The sequence below is a fragment of the Adiantum capillus-veneris genome, chromosome 12, assembly GCF_014529385.1.
Source record: "Adiantum capillus-veneris isolate H3 chromosome 12, ASM1452938v2, whole genome shotgun sequence".
Classification (NCBI taxonomy): Eukaryota; Viridiplantae; Streptophyta; class Polypodiopsida; order Polypodiales; family Pteridaceae; genus Adiantum; species Adiantum capillus-veneris.
In genome coordinates this window covers 156,272,312-156,289,021 of record NC_140942.1, presented here as the reverse complement: position 1 = coordinate 156,289,021, position 16,710 = coordinate 156,272,312, and the positions used below count along the sequence as shown (strand labels likewise).

The window sequence follows — 16,710 nt, the reverse complement described above, 5'->3', positions numbered from 1 at the left end:
GATCGATGCAAGGAATGGCTCGTTGGATTTGTCTAACCTAGAACTACATGCACGTCATGCTAGACGCCCATTGTAGTGTAACAACTTCTGTCAAAACTTGTGTACAAACCAATTTTGCAAGAGGATTCCAGCATAATCTTGCTCTAAGGGGGGCTGAGGATCATAGAACCAGCACGGCAGAGTAAAGCCCTCCTCGGGAAGCTAGTTGTCAGAGGTGTTCTTCTAGGGGAGGATCCTTGGAAGGAGCTATTGCTACACTGTATTCGTGCCCGGCTCCCATGGATGGGTGGTCCATGGAGCCCTTCCACTAGCTGGATTTTCACAGAGATACGTAGAGTAGGCTTGAGCAGGACATGGGAGGACTGCTTTGTTGTGAGCCTGCTTCGGTCTAAAGAGCAGCTGCGGAGTGGCCTTGAGTGCCCACATGCATTCAGAAGCGATTGAGCAACCACTTCATTAAATATTTTAATTTGTAAATTTTTGACCAGGACGAAGTTTGGGATGAAATTATCGCACATCTGCCCACTCGGGAATCCGATCGATGCAAGGAATGACTCGTTGGATTTGTTCAACCTAGAACTACATGCACATCATGCTAGACGCCCATTGTAGTGTAACAACTTCTGTCAAAGCTCGTGTACAAACCATTTTTACAAGAGAGTTCCAGCATAATCTTGCTCTAAGGGGGGCTGGGGATCATAGAACCAGCAAGACCTCCTTGGGAAGCTAGTTGTCAGAGGTCTTCTAGGGGAGGATCCTTGGAAGGAGCTATTGCTACACTGTATTCGTGCCCGGCTCCCATGGATGGGTGGTCCATGGAGCCCTTCCACTAGCTGGATTTTCACAGAGATACGCAGAGTAGGTTTGAGCACGACATGGGAGGAGCGCTTTGTTGTGAGCCTGCTTCGGTCTAAAGAGAAACTGCGGAGTGGCCTTGAGTGCCCACATGCATTCAAAAGCGATTGAGGCAACCACTTGTTTGGAACCCTATGGTCAGCACACAAGGAGGCCACATGGTTGGTAGCTGATCTCATGTCTCTTGGGGTTCCATGGTAGCAGGTCCAGCCTAAACTCTTGGGGATTAGCTTCAGTTTATAGTACTTTATGAGGAGACCTAGAGCATTCAGCTATGAGACATGAGGGGGGTGCAGAGAGTAGGCCTGAGCAGGACATGGGAGGACCGCTTTGTTGTGAGCCTGCTTCGGTCTAAAGAGCAGCTGCGGAGTGGCCTTGAGTGCCCACATGCATTCAGAAGCGATCGAGGCAACCACTTGTTTGGAACCCTATTGTCAACACACAACGAGGCCACATGGTTGGTAGCTGATCTCATGTCTCTTGGGGTTCTATGGTAGCAGGTCCAGCCTGAACTCTTGGGGGTTAGTTTGAGTTGATAGTACTTTATGAGGAGACCTATAGCATTCAGCTATGAGACATGAGGGGGATACAGAGATGTGACAGGATATTGTAGTGGATATACCTGCAGAGTGGCACACCCCTCTTGAGCCGAGAGCTCCCTGCTAGATAAGGGCCTTCACGTGATTGGAGGTCCTCATCTCAGTTAGGGCCTGCTCAGACACAGGTTTTTGCATGTTCTTTAAGGTTTAGAGAGCGGTCGTCTTCACAGAGTCACGGCCAAGGCACCAGAGGTGATTGAGTGTTGCGTTGCGTTGTGGCCATGAGTGGGAGGACTTGTGTCATAGACCTTGACCTGCTAGATCTTGAGTGAGTACAGTGGCACCTTGGGGAGTGGTTTTGGTGGGATTCTTTTACTCCAGCCGATCACCCAGCGACCCCTTTCTTCAGTACACAGCTCGACTGGGTCGCCACATACTGACATCACGGCGAGAGGCTCGTCCTGCTGCAGCGGATCACTAGCAGGAGAAGGGTCTCATGTTCGAGTTCTTGGCAGGATTTTGGAAGCTCTTTTTGGGACAGCAGACAATCGAGGAGAGTCACCATGTCCTAGTGGCACGTGCCCAAAGAGCTACTGCAGTTGGGAGTTGGCTGGCCCACATCGGCTTCTCGGTGGTATGTGCTACGTGTGACCATCCACTAGAGACCCAACGTCATTGTCTATGGGACTGCCCCATGGCACAACAGGTTTGGCTTCGGATTTTGTGGCTGATGCTTGCACTTTCTACAGCTAGTCAATACACTTGGGGTGCTGTAGCTTGGTCCACACTCACGGGTTCAGCACTTCGCTTCGAGATGGCTTCAGTTAGTAGGACCTACACTCCAGCCCGCCACAAAGCTTGTACCCTAGGAATGGACGAGAGTATTGTTGGGAGCTCATGTGCAACCTGACATTATGGTTCATCTGGAGAGCCCATTGCTTTTGCATCTTCGAGGCTTGACCCGTGCCACCGACGGAGACTATACATGACATACACTCAGGGGCCAGTTTGAGAGACTTCAGGGAAACTCTGAATGCGTACGGGAGTGCTGCAAGGCCTTCTTTTGTCTTTGGCGATTAGGGCTCTTCTTCATCATGGTTCATGGCATGCCTAGATGGCAGTACAGCCCACCAGTGTGGCTGCTTCCTCCTCCCATTTCCGGATTTATCCTTCATTGTACATATCTAGCCTTTTCATTGGGGGAGTCTCCCCGCATTTTGATGTAGCCCTCTCTAGTAGGGGCAGGTTGTAGCCCATTGGGCAGTTTTCTTAACCAACAGAAGAATCTTTTTCTTGCCAAAAAAAAAGGAACGAGACGAAGCAAGAAGGAGAGAGGAAAGAAGAGAATGCATAGACAATCGAGGCAGGCAAAGGCTCCTCGAATGACACCAATGTATAGCTTAAATAAATCTCATCTTGAGTCCCACCTCCAGATATTCCCTCTACTTCAACAACTGCACTATTTTCTTCTTGCAAGCCTGATGGAGCCCATTTGATGCTATCCCTTCTAGTATGAGGACAATTCTCCCCCTTTGGATATCTATGTAAAATTATTTTAGAGGCAAGATTGAGTATTTAGAGTGACTTTATCTTGGGTTTGCGCCCTCAAGATGTTTAATTAGTAGATTATATCTGCTAAGCAAAGAAAAACAGATCATGTGTGTGAGCACAAGACCATAGTTATGCATAAATCTAATTGTGTTTGAGCAAGAGGAGGGAGAGAGACCAAACCACTTAGCTATTGAGTGTTTAAGTGAGCGTGCCCTCCCCCTGAGCTATTGAGAGTGTGTTTTAGTGAGTGTGCTCTCTCCCGTTTCAAAACATGCATCTAAAAGAAAAAAACAGCCAAGTGTATTTAAAGAACTTCTAGAAGCCTTTTGATAAAAGCCGTTTTTACAATCAGTAAATCCACAAAGATTTGTGAGACGGGTTCATTTTCTGTATTTCAACTTGTGCAGCAACAATGATGCTAGGGTTCATATCCTCTCATGGGATTTTAAACAATTTGTAATTTAAGGTGTTACTTTCTCACATTGTAGGTGATTGTTTCTTTTTATTAGGTGTTGGAGTTTGTAAGGGAGGGCAAAAATGTTGCCGAGCTTATGGATCTTGGACGACAATTTCTAGGAAGGCAAGTCATGGTTGTGGTTATTTAGATGATATTAACTAGTATCCTAAGGAGTTTTTGTGAACTTAACTCTACCACAAATAGCGATTGTTGTTCCTTTTAGACGATTTTTTAGACTCCCTTGGGATTAGAAGTAGATATCTATGATAGGCGTCTTGAACTAGAATATGCCAATCTAAATATCATCCATACACCTCACATTTCTTCGGACATTTCGGTGTCATTTGCTCTCAACTATTTAGATTTTTTGTTCTAGTATATCCGCTTTTGTTGTTCAATCTTGCTATCTTATTTCTTTACTAGTTGAAAAAGGATACTCATTCAAAAGAATCATGAAAATTGTTTGTTCATTTTTACATCGTAGTAAGTTTATTTTTAATGTTTCTTCCTTCGGAATGCTCAAGATAATCAGTAGTAAATTCAATTGAAGTGGGGAGCTAAAAAGCCCACTTATTGTTTGACTTAATAACACCTTATGTTGTTGTTTTGATCTCTAGCGCTTCTAGTATTTTTACTATAGCTTGACAAATGTTAACCTTTATCATGGCTGAGTATGCCCATCACCTCCGGAGGGTGATAGAAACTAAGCTCGTTGGTTTTGTAGATTACGTTCAAAGCATGAATGACCTCTATACAAACCTGCACCTACTCTTGGGCACTGACGACATGAGTAGGGATGTCATAGCTATTGTCCAAGCTATGCATGGTAAAGGTGATAATCTTATTCTTCCTGTTTGGACAAGCAGCGAAGTTGATGGCACATATTGTCAAGTTTGGATCTTTGCTCTTAGTAAGTTTGTAGTAGTATTCATTTTTCGATTTCGTATTTAGCTCACGTGAGGACTTAAGAATGTGTTCCTTTAGAAGTTGTTGTGTGAAGTTTGATTTCTAGGATTAAGTTTTTAAGATGTCTTATCCTTTTTTGCTTAAAGTTGAGTACTTGTTTTAAGCCAAGTAAGTTGCGTCAACTTATTTTACGCATTTCCTTTTCTGAAAACATTTTTAATTTAATAATCTTTTATTTTATCTAGTTTTGTTTCGTAGCAAACAGAGTGATTTAGTTTGTTTGTTTTTGTTTTTTCTTTTCTTTTCTTGTGTCCCTTGCTTTTATAGTTTTATGAGTGCTTTATTCCATCTTATAATTCGTGAGTTCCGACTATTCTGAATTTATGAAGGTGTATATAGTAGCATAGTGTTCCTTCATGTCATCAAGCTCATGATGATAAGAATTGACATAGTTGAAATTTGTGGCTTTCTTGATAACGCATCAGCCACAACATTCTTCTTACCTTCCACGTGCATAATTTGGAAGTGAAACCTAGAAAGAATGTTTTCCCATCGCATATGTTGTTCAGATAGCTTCGACTATGTCAAGAAGTATCGTAAGGTTTGATGGTCTATTTGGACAACAAAATAAGCACCTAAGAGGTAGTGCCTCCAACTAGCAAGCGCATGAATCACGGCCAAGAGCTCTTTCTCATAGACTTGCATAGTCTTCTCTGGCCCTTGCACAATTTGGCTTTCATAAGCTACTACCCGTCCATCTTGCATTAGCACTGCTCCGACGCTACAACCACACGCCTCACACTGGACCACAAATGACTTCCTGAGATCTGGCAAAACAATTACTAGATCTGAAGTCAACTTTTCCTTTAAGCGCACCTTTCCTGTGGCATGATATAAAATTCTTCCGTGTCTACATATGACTGAATATGCAGACGCAGCTTTCCAATAATGGGAGTAACACACTCTGAGTGGCCAGGACATGCCAACCCTGCCTCTGTCGTGTACCCCATTTCTTCAGCTCTGATGCCCTGCTTCATAGCTAACTCTGGTGAGATAAAGTTTGCTTTGGCACCTGGATCAAAGAAGATGAGTGTCGTCTGATCTCTAACTTTACCCCATGCTCTGCATAACTCACTTGCATGTGTACTGGGCCTGTCATCCACCATATCTGGCACCAAACTTGTCGTGGGTTTAGGCTTCTTGCCTTTCTGGTCCTCTTTATCATCAGAGTCAGCTGGTCTTTTCCTTTATGGACAATTGGTGGCAAAGTGACTAGGCTGCTCGCATGTAAAGCATTTGTTTCTAGCCATTCAGACCTTCTTTTCCTCGAGCGATTTATGCACAAAAGGCTTCTTTTTCTGTTTCTTTGCCTCCGCTCTAGAAGGCCCGACTGAATCCTTATCGTTGTTGACCTTTTCAAACCCCTGTGGCGCTTTAGGAGCCGTTTTCACAAAGGGCTTCTTCGTTGAACTTTTCTTTTGGTGTCCTCCTTTTCCGTTGCCCACTGTCCTCTCCTTTCAACAATGCAAGACCAGTGTTAGCAACTTCCATGAGCTGGGTGAGGGTAGCCACTCTGTTCTTGGTACAATAGTCCTGAAGCCCTCTAGGAAGCCCACATCAGTACTTCTCTATCTGCTCTGTCAATGGCACAAATCTGTAGGAGGTCACTGGGAGTAACGCTTTACAAAACCTCCGATTGTACTCTAGTAAACTCTTACAAGTAGCCAAAGTAAGCTGGTGCCAATCTGTCCTGACGTCGTCTTCAAATTCATTTGAGAGCCAAGCAGATGCAAACATTTGCTTGAAGTAGACCCATGTGGCGGGTGTCTGTCCTTGCATTAACAATGTTGTCCACCATGTAAGCGCATTGTCTTTCAAGTAAGTGGCAGCTTTCCTGACCTTGGAGGCCTCTTTTAAAGTCCCTCCTGCATAAGTTGTATCAAACTGCTGGAGGAAAGTAAGAGTCTTTGCCTTATCCTCGAAGCCGCTGAAAGTGCTAAACTTTACAGCTGCACCACCTTCTTTGTAAGCTTTCGGCTTTTCCAATGCCCCCAAATTGTCATAAAGGATTGTCTGTAACATGGGCACTATAATAGGAATCATCGGCGCGTCTTGGCTAGTGACATTTTGCGTCATAGGTGCCATATGTGGCTGCTCTCCCAAACAACCAGCCATGCCAAAATTACTCTGTGGCACCCCGAACTGGCCCTGGTTGCTCTGAAAACCTTGCTGCATGCTGATGCTACCATACATGGGGTTTGGCATCATGCCCTGCATAGCCCCAAACACTGTTCCTGGCATGTATGGCTGGCATCCAGGCACATAACCAGCCATACTCTGGAACACAGATCCATCCCCGAAATACCTAGGATGTACTGTGGGTGGTGGAAAAACTGGATGCATGGCCTGTTAACCAGTTCCCTGTCCATTCAAGACAACATGCGGGCTCTAAAAGGTGGCGGGCTGAACTGGCATAGGCTGTGGAATAGGCATCCTAACCACTTGTTCAAGGATGGGAGGAACCTGTTTTGGAGCCCCTGAGTCCGCAACATGTGAGTGTTCCCTATCCTGCTGGGACGCATGAAGTACTTGGGCTTGAGCCTCAACAAGCTTTGTTTGCGGTGTAGGTTGCCTATTTTGCTGTGGCACTGGTGGCGCTTGCAAGAAATCCATAAACCTTGGGTTCTGCAGCAGTTGTGAAAACACATTCAGTGTGGCAACTAACTGAGTCCTGAACGCATCATCCTCAAGTTGCCTAGTCATAAAGCCCTGTACTGAGGGAGCATTCTCATTAGGAAAAGGTGTAGACAGGGGTGGCCGTAAACTCTCGCCAACCTCAAACAGCATAGGAATTTCCTACGTGTCCTGCGGAGAGGAACCCTCTTCCATATTGCCTTTCCCTTTGCCGGCCATAGTGTAATCCCACGTTCCTGTACTCTGTCTTTACCCAAAACAACCGAGGCTCACTTCTTGAGGAAAAAGTGATTCTGTCCCGGCAACGGAACCATGAAATCGGCCTGTAGGGCGGTAGACTTTGGCTATAAGCCGAAATTCTTTACTTTACTATATATTTTCACACACAGAGAGAACTTTGCAAAGGTGAAATGCGACGGGAATTAACACGTAAAGCACACACACGTCTCGGAAGCTAGAATGCTCCGAGCAGATGCCGACAACCTGTAGGCCCCAAAATTGGCGCCCCTTTCGGTATTTCTTTATACTCTTAAGAGGGTAAATTACAAGAAGAGTCTTGGGAATTATTTACCTGTATCCAGCTATATACCACCTGTTATGGCGAAATTTTGGCAGCATAACAACCCCAAAACTTGCCCGAAACCAATTCCCCCGCTGGAACTCACTTCCACTGACATAAACCCTCTGATTTCTTCTCAAAAACAGTAAATTCAGCACACTGTATTTACTGGTTTTTTCCCTGTTTTCAACCTTAAACAGTCCCTGAACTGTCCTCTAACAGTGGGGCACTGTTTCGAATGGTTCTGGCATTTGTATGGCTAAAAAACAGTTCAAATTCAGCACATAACCAATGCTGAAAACACACTTGTACGGTGAGGTTATCACCCTCACTGGTGCCTGCTTTTGGAGCAGCAGTTAGCTACTCCTGTTCCTGCTCAGAGAGGCTCTTGCCTCAGTAAAAACGCATAAGACCTCACAGCTATACATGAGTCAAATGAAGAGCTCTCTTGAGAGGCATCACGTCACTGCATGTAGGGGGAAGAGAGAGCAATGTAAGGTGTGCAAGACATGACTTCTTGCACTACACTGTACATGAGAGGAAAAGCTTGCAGTCAATAGATCTTAACGTGTGACAAAAGCTTGCAAATGAGCTCTACCAGCTAGAAATCGAGTGCCTCTTTTGCTGCAAGAGGAAAGTGCACAAAAAGGTGCCACTTGGCACATTTATAAGCAATTTCCCGTTTCGGGGTTGCCGCTTAAAAATCTCCCGACTGTTTATCCAGTAGACTTTGCAGTAGTGTAGCAGGGCTACAGCGTCACTTCACAGGACAGACAGTTGGACAGTTGGTTTGGTTCACACTGGACGGACCCTTTGGGATGGGGAGTGACACGTGGCAGGGTACTGACGGTGGTCTAGTGGACATCGTGGCCAGGTCACCACCACCACTCAGTTTGGAGATAGACTTAGCTAACTGGACATTTATGAGCCGTTGGTGGCTCTTTATGATGGTACATGTGAGTAGTAGCTGTTGGGTCAGGATCATCATCTTCTTCACTTCGGGTCCAGTGATGTAGTCGGGAGGAGTGAGTCTATACACAGAGCACTTATTCACCATCCCGGGACATCCGAGCCTCGACACCCCCATTGTACCTGTGAGTCCTGGGCTGGAGCTGAGTGTGCTATCACGCCAGAGTCTGCATCAGTTCTTTGAGATAGTCGAGTCATATGTTCTGGTCTGCTGTTGTGTCTCTGTGAGCTCAGTTGTTGTCTCTTGGTTCCTGTTTTCAGTCTGTTTTGAGTGAGATTGTCACGCACATTGCACTGAGGAGCACCCAATGTAGAGAGCACGACACACTATCTGTGCTACAGGTGCTCTCATTTTGGCGATCACGGTGGGACCTCAACTGAGATCTCACTCTGTGAGGTGCAAATCTTGAAGCTAGTTGGGTCTATCTAGCTTCGCCTACCTTGCCTAGCTTTGCCGACCTTGCCTTGCACTGTTCTCCTCTTGCCTGGTCCAACTGGTCTAGTCCTCTCTCGCCCTAGTCATCTCTCGCCCTGGTCCACTCTGTCCTCGTCCTTGGTCTAGACCTCCTCAACCTTGGTCTAGTCCTCCTCGTCCCTGGTCTAGTCCTCCTCGTCCCTGGTCCAGCCTGGTCTAGTCACTTGCCTGGTCTAGTAGAGTCTAGACGAGTCTTCAGCCAGTTCAAGGTTTTCTTACCCAAAGCTTGGTTGGTTTGGTGGTCCCTGCATGACCCATACAAGGTGGTCAGTCGAGCATCAAAGCGCACTCCTGAGTCCTCTGAAGTACTACAACAGAAGACGACCCTTGGAACCTGTTAGAAGTCCATCAACCTCATCACCCATACCTCCACATACGACATCACCCATTCCTCCCTCCGGTTCCACATGTTCCAGATCACCTTCTCTAGTAAAGCTCTCTCCTATTCTGCTACAGCAGGCTACTGAGCAACAGGCTCAGCAAGGGGCCATGGAGCCGTTGGCTAGCGTTTTGGCTAAGGTAAACATCAAGTTCCCTACATTCAAAGGACTCTCTTGAGAAGATGCTGACGACCATGCAAGGAGGTTTGTATCTCTCTGTAGGGGTCGTGGTCTTAACAGGGAAGATGCTTATTTGGTACTCTTTCCATCCACCTTGGATGGCTTAGCAGACAAATGGTACAGCCAGTTTGCAGAGAACCATTTTGCAACTTGGGCAGCTTAAGACAACAGTTCTGTGCAGCTTTCAGCCCAGGTGACTACCAGGAGAAGGTGTGGATGAGTTGGCCAACATGGTGCTCCAGCTAGAGGAGACTTTTGCAGAACTTATGACGAAAACCAAGTCTCTGGTTGCCAAGCTTTCCCAGCAACCAGGTGAATTTATGGTTAAGAAGTGGGTAGAGAAGGCGCTTCCCAAAACTTCTCAGCAAAAACTACGAGAGAGTCTCTGACCCGACGCCACTCTGGAGGAGTTCATCGCAGCTGCTACGAGGATAGAGGGGGCTAGGAAGCTGTTCACCAACTTCCCTCACATAGAGACCCCCTCTGTGTTTTTGGAAAGTCCTTCTGATCCTTTAACTTCTTTACGCAGGGAGCCGGAAGCCCTAAAGTTACAGCGAGCTCTTCAAGAGGAGAGGCCCTTCTCTCTTAGACAGGAGAAGCCTCCACATCACGAGGCATTGGAACAGATCAAGCGCGAGCTAGAAGAGCTCAAGGGTCAGCAAGAGACTAAGGCTACGGTTTGGTGTAGCTCATGCCGCTCTCCAGGGCACCCTCCACAGGAATGCCCCCTTCGGGTTTATGTCCACTTCTGTGAAAAATCTGGACATGAGGACAAGGACTGTTACTACCTCAAGGGATTGCGACAAATACAACAAAGTCTTGGTCCTACTCTTGAACAAGAGCCAGCACCTGCATTCAACATGGTTTCTCCGTGTGGCCATCCACACCATATGCCACCTTTGCTGACAGCCCCTCCTATGCAAGGTATGCCAAGTACTTTTCCGTCTCATAGCTTTTATCATACCCTTGCTCCCTCATCACCTCAAAGCTTCTATGCCTCCACCTCCAACTCAATGCACCAGGAGCAAGGACCACCTCGCCCTTCGACTCGCCCTTTGAATCAGCCCATTTTGTGCTACAGATGCGGGGAATATGGGCATTACCAAATCAAATGCCCCCTGCCAGATGGGTCCCTCCTTGCCGTCATTGCCCTGAAACGAAGGATCACTACAGTAAGGATTGCCCTAAACTTCGTGCATCCACGGCTTCGAACTCAAGTCAAAGCCAGAATGAGTTTGCCTTTCCCAAGCGCAATTTGATAGCAGTGAGCACCGTTTCTCAGCCGCCCCTTCTACCCACGTGGTTACCCCTCAAAATAAGACGCCGCAGTTGGCAGAGGAGCCATCGGGCGTCCTCACCCGGGCCCAGAGAGCTTCTCTCGGTCTTAGCATACCAGCAAGTTCAAGTCCCCCACACATTCTCACACCAGTGGATACCCTACCTGCAAATGTTAACAAGCCATCCCCAAGTGCCATGAAGGAATCCAAATCTTTGCTCTTCGATCTTGATGAAGCTTTCTTGGAAGCAGTTTCAGATCTACAGAAGATCAAGGTACCTGAGGAACAACAGGTAGAAAAAGAAAAGCTTAAAGTAGAGACAATCTTGAAGAACACCTTCCAACAAGTGTCCCTCTATGACATGCTGTTGGTAGATGCAAGTTTTAGAAGTGACACCCTTGCTGTTATTCAATCACTTTACCCTGGAGCAATTCCTAGTGGTGGGGACCTCCCAGTGTGACCATCAGAGTCCTATATGATATCCAATCCCGCTGCTCCACTCATTGATTATAGAAGCCCTCGCGTGACAGTGTCCGTTTTGGGTCGGCACTTCTCAGGAATGATAGTGGATGGTGGATCTGGCATCAACCTGATGCCCGAGTTCACTATGCTAGCTCTAGGTCTACAGCCTACTCGCCCTGCTCCCTTCACAGCTACATTGGCCGACCAACGGACAGTCTACCCAGTGGGCATAGTGGACAATGTGCCTCTACAGGTACAAGACTTTACTTTTAACTTGGATTTCGTTGTGGTTCGTCTTCCCCAGGTTGAGGGCGGATTTCCCTTGCTCATTGGAAGACCATGGCTGCGACACACTAAAGCACTTCATGATTGGGGAAACGATGCCATGTGGATACATACTTCTGGCTCCGCTCCCCGATGCAACCCATTCTCTTAGAAGGAGGTATGGATCCCGTGGTGCAGCAAGTTTCCACGTCAATGGAAACCAACCCTGAACAAGAACAACCTACTCCACCTGACGGGTCAGACGAGGATCTGTTGGAGTGGTTGGATGCTACCAAATCTCTGCCCTGTTATGGAGTCTCTATTCACTCTTTGCCTGAAGATACAACCTCTTCCAATGTTTCCATAGTAACTAAACCTAATGAGATTTGAGCCAGCTCAAAGGTTGAAGGTCACAGAAGCTACTCTTGATGCGCCCTTGGTGGAAGCCTTTGAATTTGGTGAGCTTATGAAGAAGCATAGAAGCGGGAAGAAATCTCCTCTACAGGAGTTCACACCCCCTCTAATATCAGCCCCATTGGTGTCTGCTTCCCCTACCACGACAAAGCTCTCCTCTGTGTCTAGAAAACCTCCTTTACAGAACCGGTCCTGCTTGATGAATTCCCTTCTCCTGATAGTTTGCTACCTCTTCGCCCTTTCCCAACTCCTAACTCTCCCACCCCTCTCCCAACTCGTCCCCCCTCTCTCCCAACTCAGCCCCTAGCCACCCCTCTCTTGACCTCGCCCCTACCCACCCCCTCCCTTTGCCCTCGCCCTAACCACCCCCTCTCTCGCCCTAGTCCCTCCCCCTCACCCCCTACCCACTCGCCCTCGCACCCTCACCCTCACCCCCCCTCGCCCTAGCCCCTCGTCCTAGTCTCTCCCCCTCACCCCTCGCCCCCTACCCACTCGCCCTCGCCCCCTCACCACAGCTCGCCCTTGTCCCTCCCCCTCGCCCCCTACCCACTCGCCCTTGCCCCCTCACCACCCCTCGCCCTAGTCTCTCCCCCTCACCCCCTCGCCCCATAAGTCCTCGCCCCTAGTCCCTCCCCCTTGCCCCCTACCCACTCGCCCTCTCCCCCTCACCTTCCCCTCACCCCTACCCAGCCCCCCTCGCCCCTACCCTCCCCCTCACATTCCCTCCCCCCTTCCCACCCCTCTCGCCCCTACCCACCCCCTAACCTTCCCCTTGCCGCTACCCACCCCCTCTCGCCCCTACCCAGCCCCCCTCCCCCCCTACCCTCCCCCTCACATTCCCTCGCCCCTGCCCACCCCCTCTCGCCCCTACCCACCCCCTCACCGTCCCCTCGCCCCTACCCAGCCCCCCTCGCCCCTACCCACCCCCTCTCGCCCCTACCCACCCCCTCACATTCCCTCCTTTTACAGCTTTGAATTGGCAAGCATGGTCTGCAATGCATCGCTGCCTCTGCCGGCACCTGATCCTGGCCCCCGTGAATCCTTAAATTGGTCCTCTGTCACACCTTTATCCATGGCAGCTGTTGCAGCGAACCCTCCTTGCACCCTCTTAAGGAAGTGGTCGAAATAATAGTTCGCACCCGACCACTTTTGATGGGCAAGAGTCTCTATCCCATGTGCCCTCTCTTGCCTCTGTATGTTCTGCACGTACGCCAGCATTTCGTGCTTCACAAAATCCTTGGCAAAAGTATCTGTGATGAGAGAGTCCCCATGGAACCCTCCAAGAGTAACGAACTGCCACACATAGCCAAGCTTCACTAAATCTGGTATAAAGATTTGCATTTGCGCTTCCTTCATGTTGGCTGCATCCCAATTGAAAGACGGCGAGAGATTGTACGCAAGAAGTATGTCAAGGTTCATCTGCAACTGCAACCATGGACCATGTCATTTCCCTATCACTATGGTTAAGGAAGATAAAGATGTGCTGGAATCAAACTAAGCTTATCTCTTTGCTGTAGAGCCTCATTTTTTTTCCAATTGAGATTCTTAGGCTATGCAATCATACATACTGAGTTCCTACTTAGTTAGAGGCTTAAGGAAATTGCAAGCAGTGCAGTGTTTTTAACTCCACTTTTGAGGTATGTAAGATCATGGCCTAACATCTGCTTAAAGATAGATGTACGGATGCAGTACCTAGTGGTTTTCCTTCACCGTTTTTTCAGTATTCCTCTCACCGAGATGGTGAACGGTCTTGTGGCGGGCAACCTGTAGCACGGCTACAGTGTCACTTCACAAGACAGATAGTTGGATAGTTGGTTACAGTTGGTCTGGTTCACACTGGACGGACCCTCTGGGATGGGGAGTGACATGTGGCAGGGTATCGACGGTGGTCTAGTGGACATCGTGGCCAGGTCACCACCACCACTCAGTTTGGAGATAGACTTAGCTAACTGGACATTTATGAGCCGTTGGTGGCTCTTTATGATGGTACATGTGAGTAGTAGCTGTTGGGTCAGGATCATCATCTTCTTCACTTCGGGTCCAGCGACGTAGTCGGGAGGAGTGAGTCTATACACAGAGCACTTATTCACCATCCCGGGACATCCGAGCCTCGACACCCCCATTGTACCTGTGAGTCCTGGGCTGGGGCTGAGTGTGCTGCCACGCCAGAGTCTGTATCAATTCTTTGAGATAGTCGAGTCATATGTTCTAGTCTGCTGTTGTGTCTCTGTGAGCTCAGTTGTTGTCTCTTATTTCCTGTTTGCAGTCTGTTTTGAGTGAGATTGTCACGCACATTGCACTGAGGAGCACCCACTGTAGAGAGCACGGCACACTATCTGCGCTATAAGTAGAGTTCTAAAATGTTCCCCTTGGCATTCCGGAGGTAATGACGCGAATATATTTCATGGTCCAAAATAGCAGTTCCCTAAATTTTAGGGGATGTTTCCGTTGGACTCCCACTGGTCATCTGACCACCTATCCCCACTCGAACTGCATCCAAAAATGCAATGTAGCCCCGCTGTTGGTTACTTTTCTTTGGTGACCCCACCTTGGCACTATGCCTTTATTGAGTTCTCTTCATAGTATCCACCAACTTGCTAAGTGCGCCGGGGGGACCTACATGACCTTGAACTGAGCCTAGACATCCTTTTACTCTACGAGTTCCAGTGCCGACCAACTTCCTGTCTGCGGGGAAACTACCGTTCACATTGGCCATACAATGTCCGACCATTTGCAGCTTCAAAAAGAGGGTCTCAAAAACTAAACAAAAATCATTGGAAAGAAACCAACAACTAAGGTTAGCAGCGTTGGCAGCTTTTGGGACATTTTGCTTATAATTTTAGATGCTTTTGGGGGCTTTGCTTTTAGCAACCCTTTGTTATGTTTATAAGAGGCCTTAGGGCTTCACTTCTCAGAGCATCTGGACGCAGAGTCTATGAGCGAGCACCCGTGGGTTCAGCTGCATCTTTTCTCAAAGGAAATGCGCAAACATGGTGGTCCACCCTTCTTTTGAGGATAGAAGCTCCAGTCAAGTGGTTGAAATTCAAAAGGCTCTTTATTTCTTCTTGGCTGACCCGGGAGTACGAACGGGATATAAGAACTGCTTGGAACCATCTTTGGATGACCAAGGGGGATTCTTTGGACGCTTATTGCGAGAGGTTCTGGGACTCTTTTCTACCAACCTCTTCATTTAAGAAGGTCACCTTCAAGGAACAGATTGAGCAGTTTTGCTGCGGACTCCCTACAGAGATCCGAGACTACTGCCTTGAACAAAAGTCAAATTCTATCCAAGAAATAATGGGTCATGTGAAATAGGGTTTCTCGATAAATCCAGGAAATTTGACTAATTCTACCGATGAGATCTTGACTCAGAGAACCCGCCAACAATGAAAGTAGAAAGAAAAAGAGTTCCCAAGAAAAGAAGGATAAGGATACACGATCGCAACTCCCTATTCGAGAAAGGGCTAACTATATCAAAGAGGGGAAGTGTTTTGGTTGAGGGGAACAAGGGCACATCTCCACAAAGTGTCCCAAAAAGGCACAGCAAGGAAAGATCGAAGATAGGCCAGAGAGTTCTAGAGCAGCAGAGGAACGTGGTAGAAAAGGCAAGATGAAAGCAAGACTGGTACCGGATTGGATGGGTACTGACCTACGCCTAATAGATGAAAGTACAGAACTTTGCCGAGCCTGGGGCAAAGTGAAAGGTCAAGAAGCCCTGATTTTTTTCGATGGAGGAGCCAAGGCAAACTTCATTTCAGCTGTATTGGTGGCGCGCCTCGAGATTACACCCGACAAAATGAAACCACCAGCAAAGGCACTTCTAGCGGCACCCAGACGGGACATAGCCATTGCACTTGTCATTGCAAACTTTGTTTGCATTGTCAGGGGTATTTAGGGCATGAGGACTTTTACATCATGCCTTTGGAAGGGTGTGACGTCCTCCTAGGAGTCCCTTGGTACCATAAGAACAACCGTGGTCGACTATCGGGCAAAGAAAGCAACTTTGACTAATGAAAAGGGTCGAAAAATTGTACTTGATGTAAAATTGAAGGGCGAGTCCGTCCCTATTGTATCGGCTTCGGCCATCTCCAAATTAATGAAATCCAGTCTCTTTGTTTACTCGATCTATTTGAAAGAGTTAAATGATGAACACAGAATGAACATGTTTGAACTTGACAAAGAGTGCCAAGATTTTCTCCACACACATGCTGATTGTTTCTGTGAGGGCTTGCCAGGCGAGTTACCCCCATCTCGTCCCGAGGATCACACCATTGATCTGATTCCTGGAAGCACACCACCAAACCAACCACCTTAATGTGTTAGCCGAGTCCAGAATGAAGAGATCATGAACCAAGTGAAAGACCTCCTGGAAAAGGGTCTTATCCAGCTGAGTACTTCACCCTACTGCTCTCCGGTGTTTTTGGTATTAAAGAAAGAAGGATCTTGGAGAATGTGCATTGATTACAAAGCTCTCAATAAAATCACTATCAAAAATAGATTTTTGATTCCAAGGATCGATGATATTCTTTACTGACTTAATGCTTCCTCTTGTTTCAGTATGATTGATTTGGAAAGCGGATATTATCAGATCAAAATCGCTTCGAGAGATGTCTACAAGACAGCCTTTCGGACAAGTTTCAGTTTGTATCAATTTTTGGTGATGCCTTTTGGCCTTCACAATGCTCCAAAGACTTTCAACCGAATGATGGATAGGATTTTCCGAGAATA

At 47.5% G+C, this 16,710-nt stretch overlaps 1 protein-coding gene across 1 annotated transcript in view; it reads left to right on the top strand.

Moving 5' to 3' along the window:
* URE (urease) overlaps window positions 1–16,710 on the top strand; it is a 225,361-nt gene that overhangs the window by 11,893 nt on the left and 196,758 nt on the right. The window contains exon 2 of the mRNA XM_086525904.1: window positions 3,455–3,525. Within this exon, the coding sequence (XP_086382030.1) occupies window positions 3,455–3,525 (71 nt within the window). The remainder of the gene's footprint in view (window positions 1–3,454; window positions 3,526–16,710) is intronic.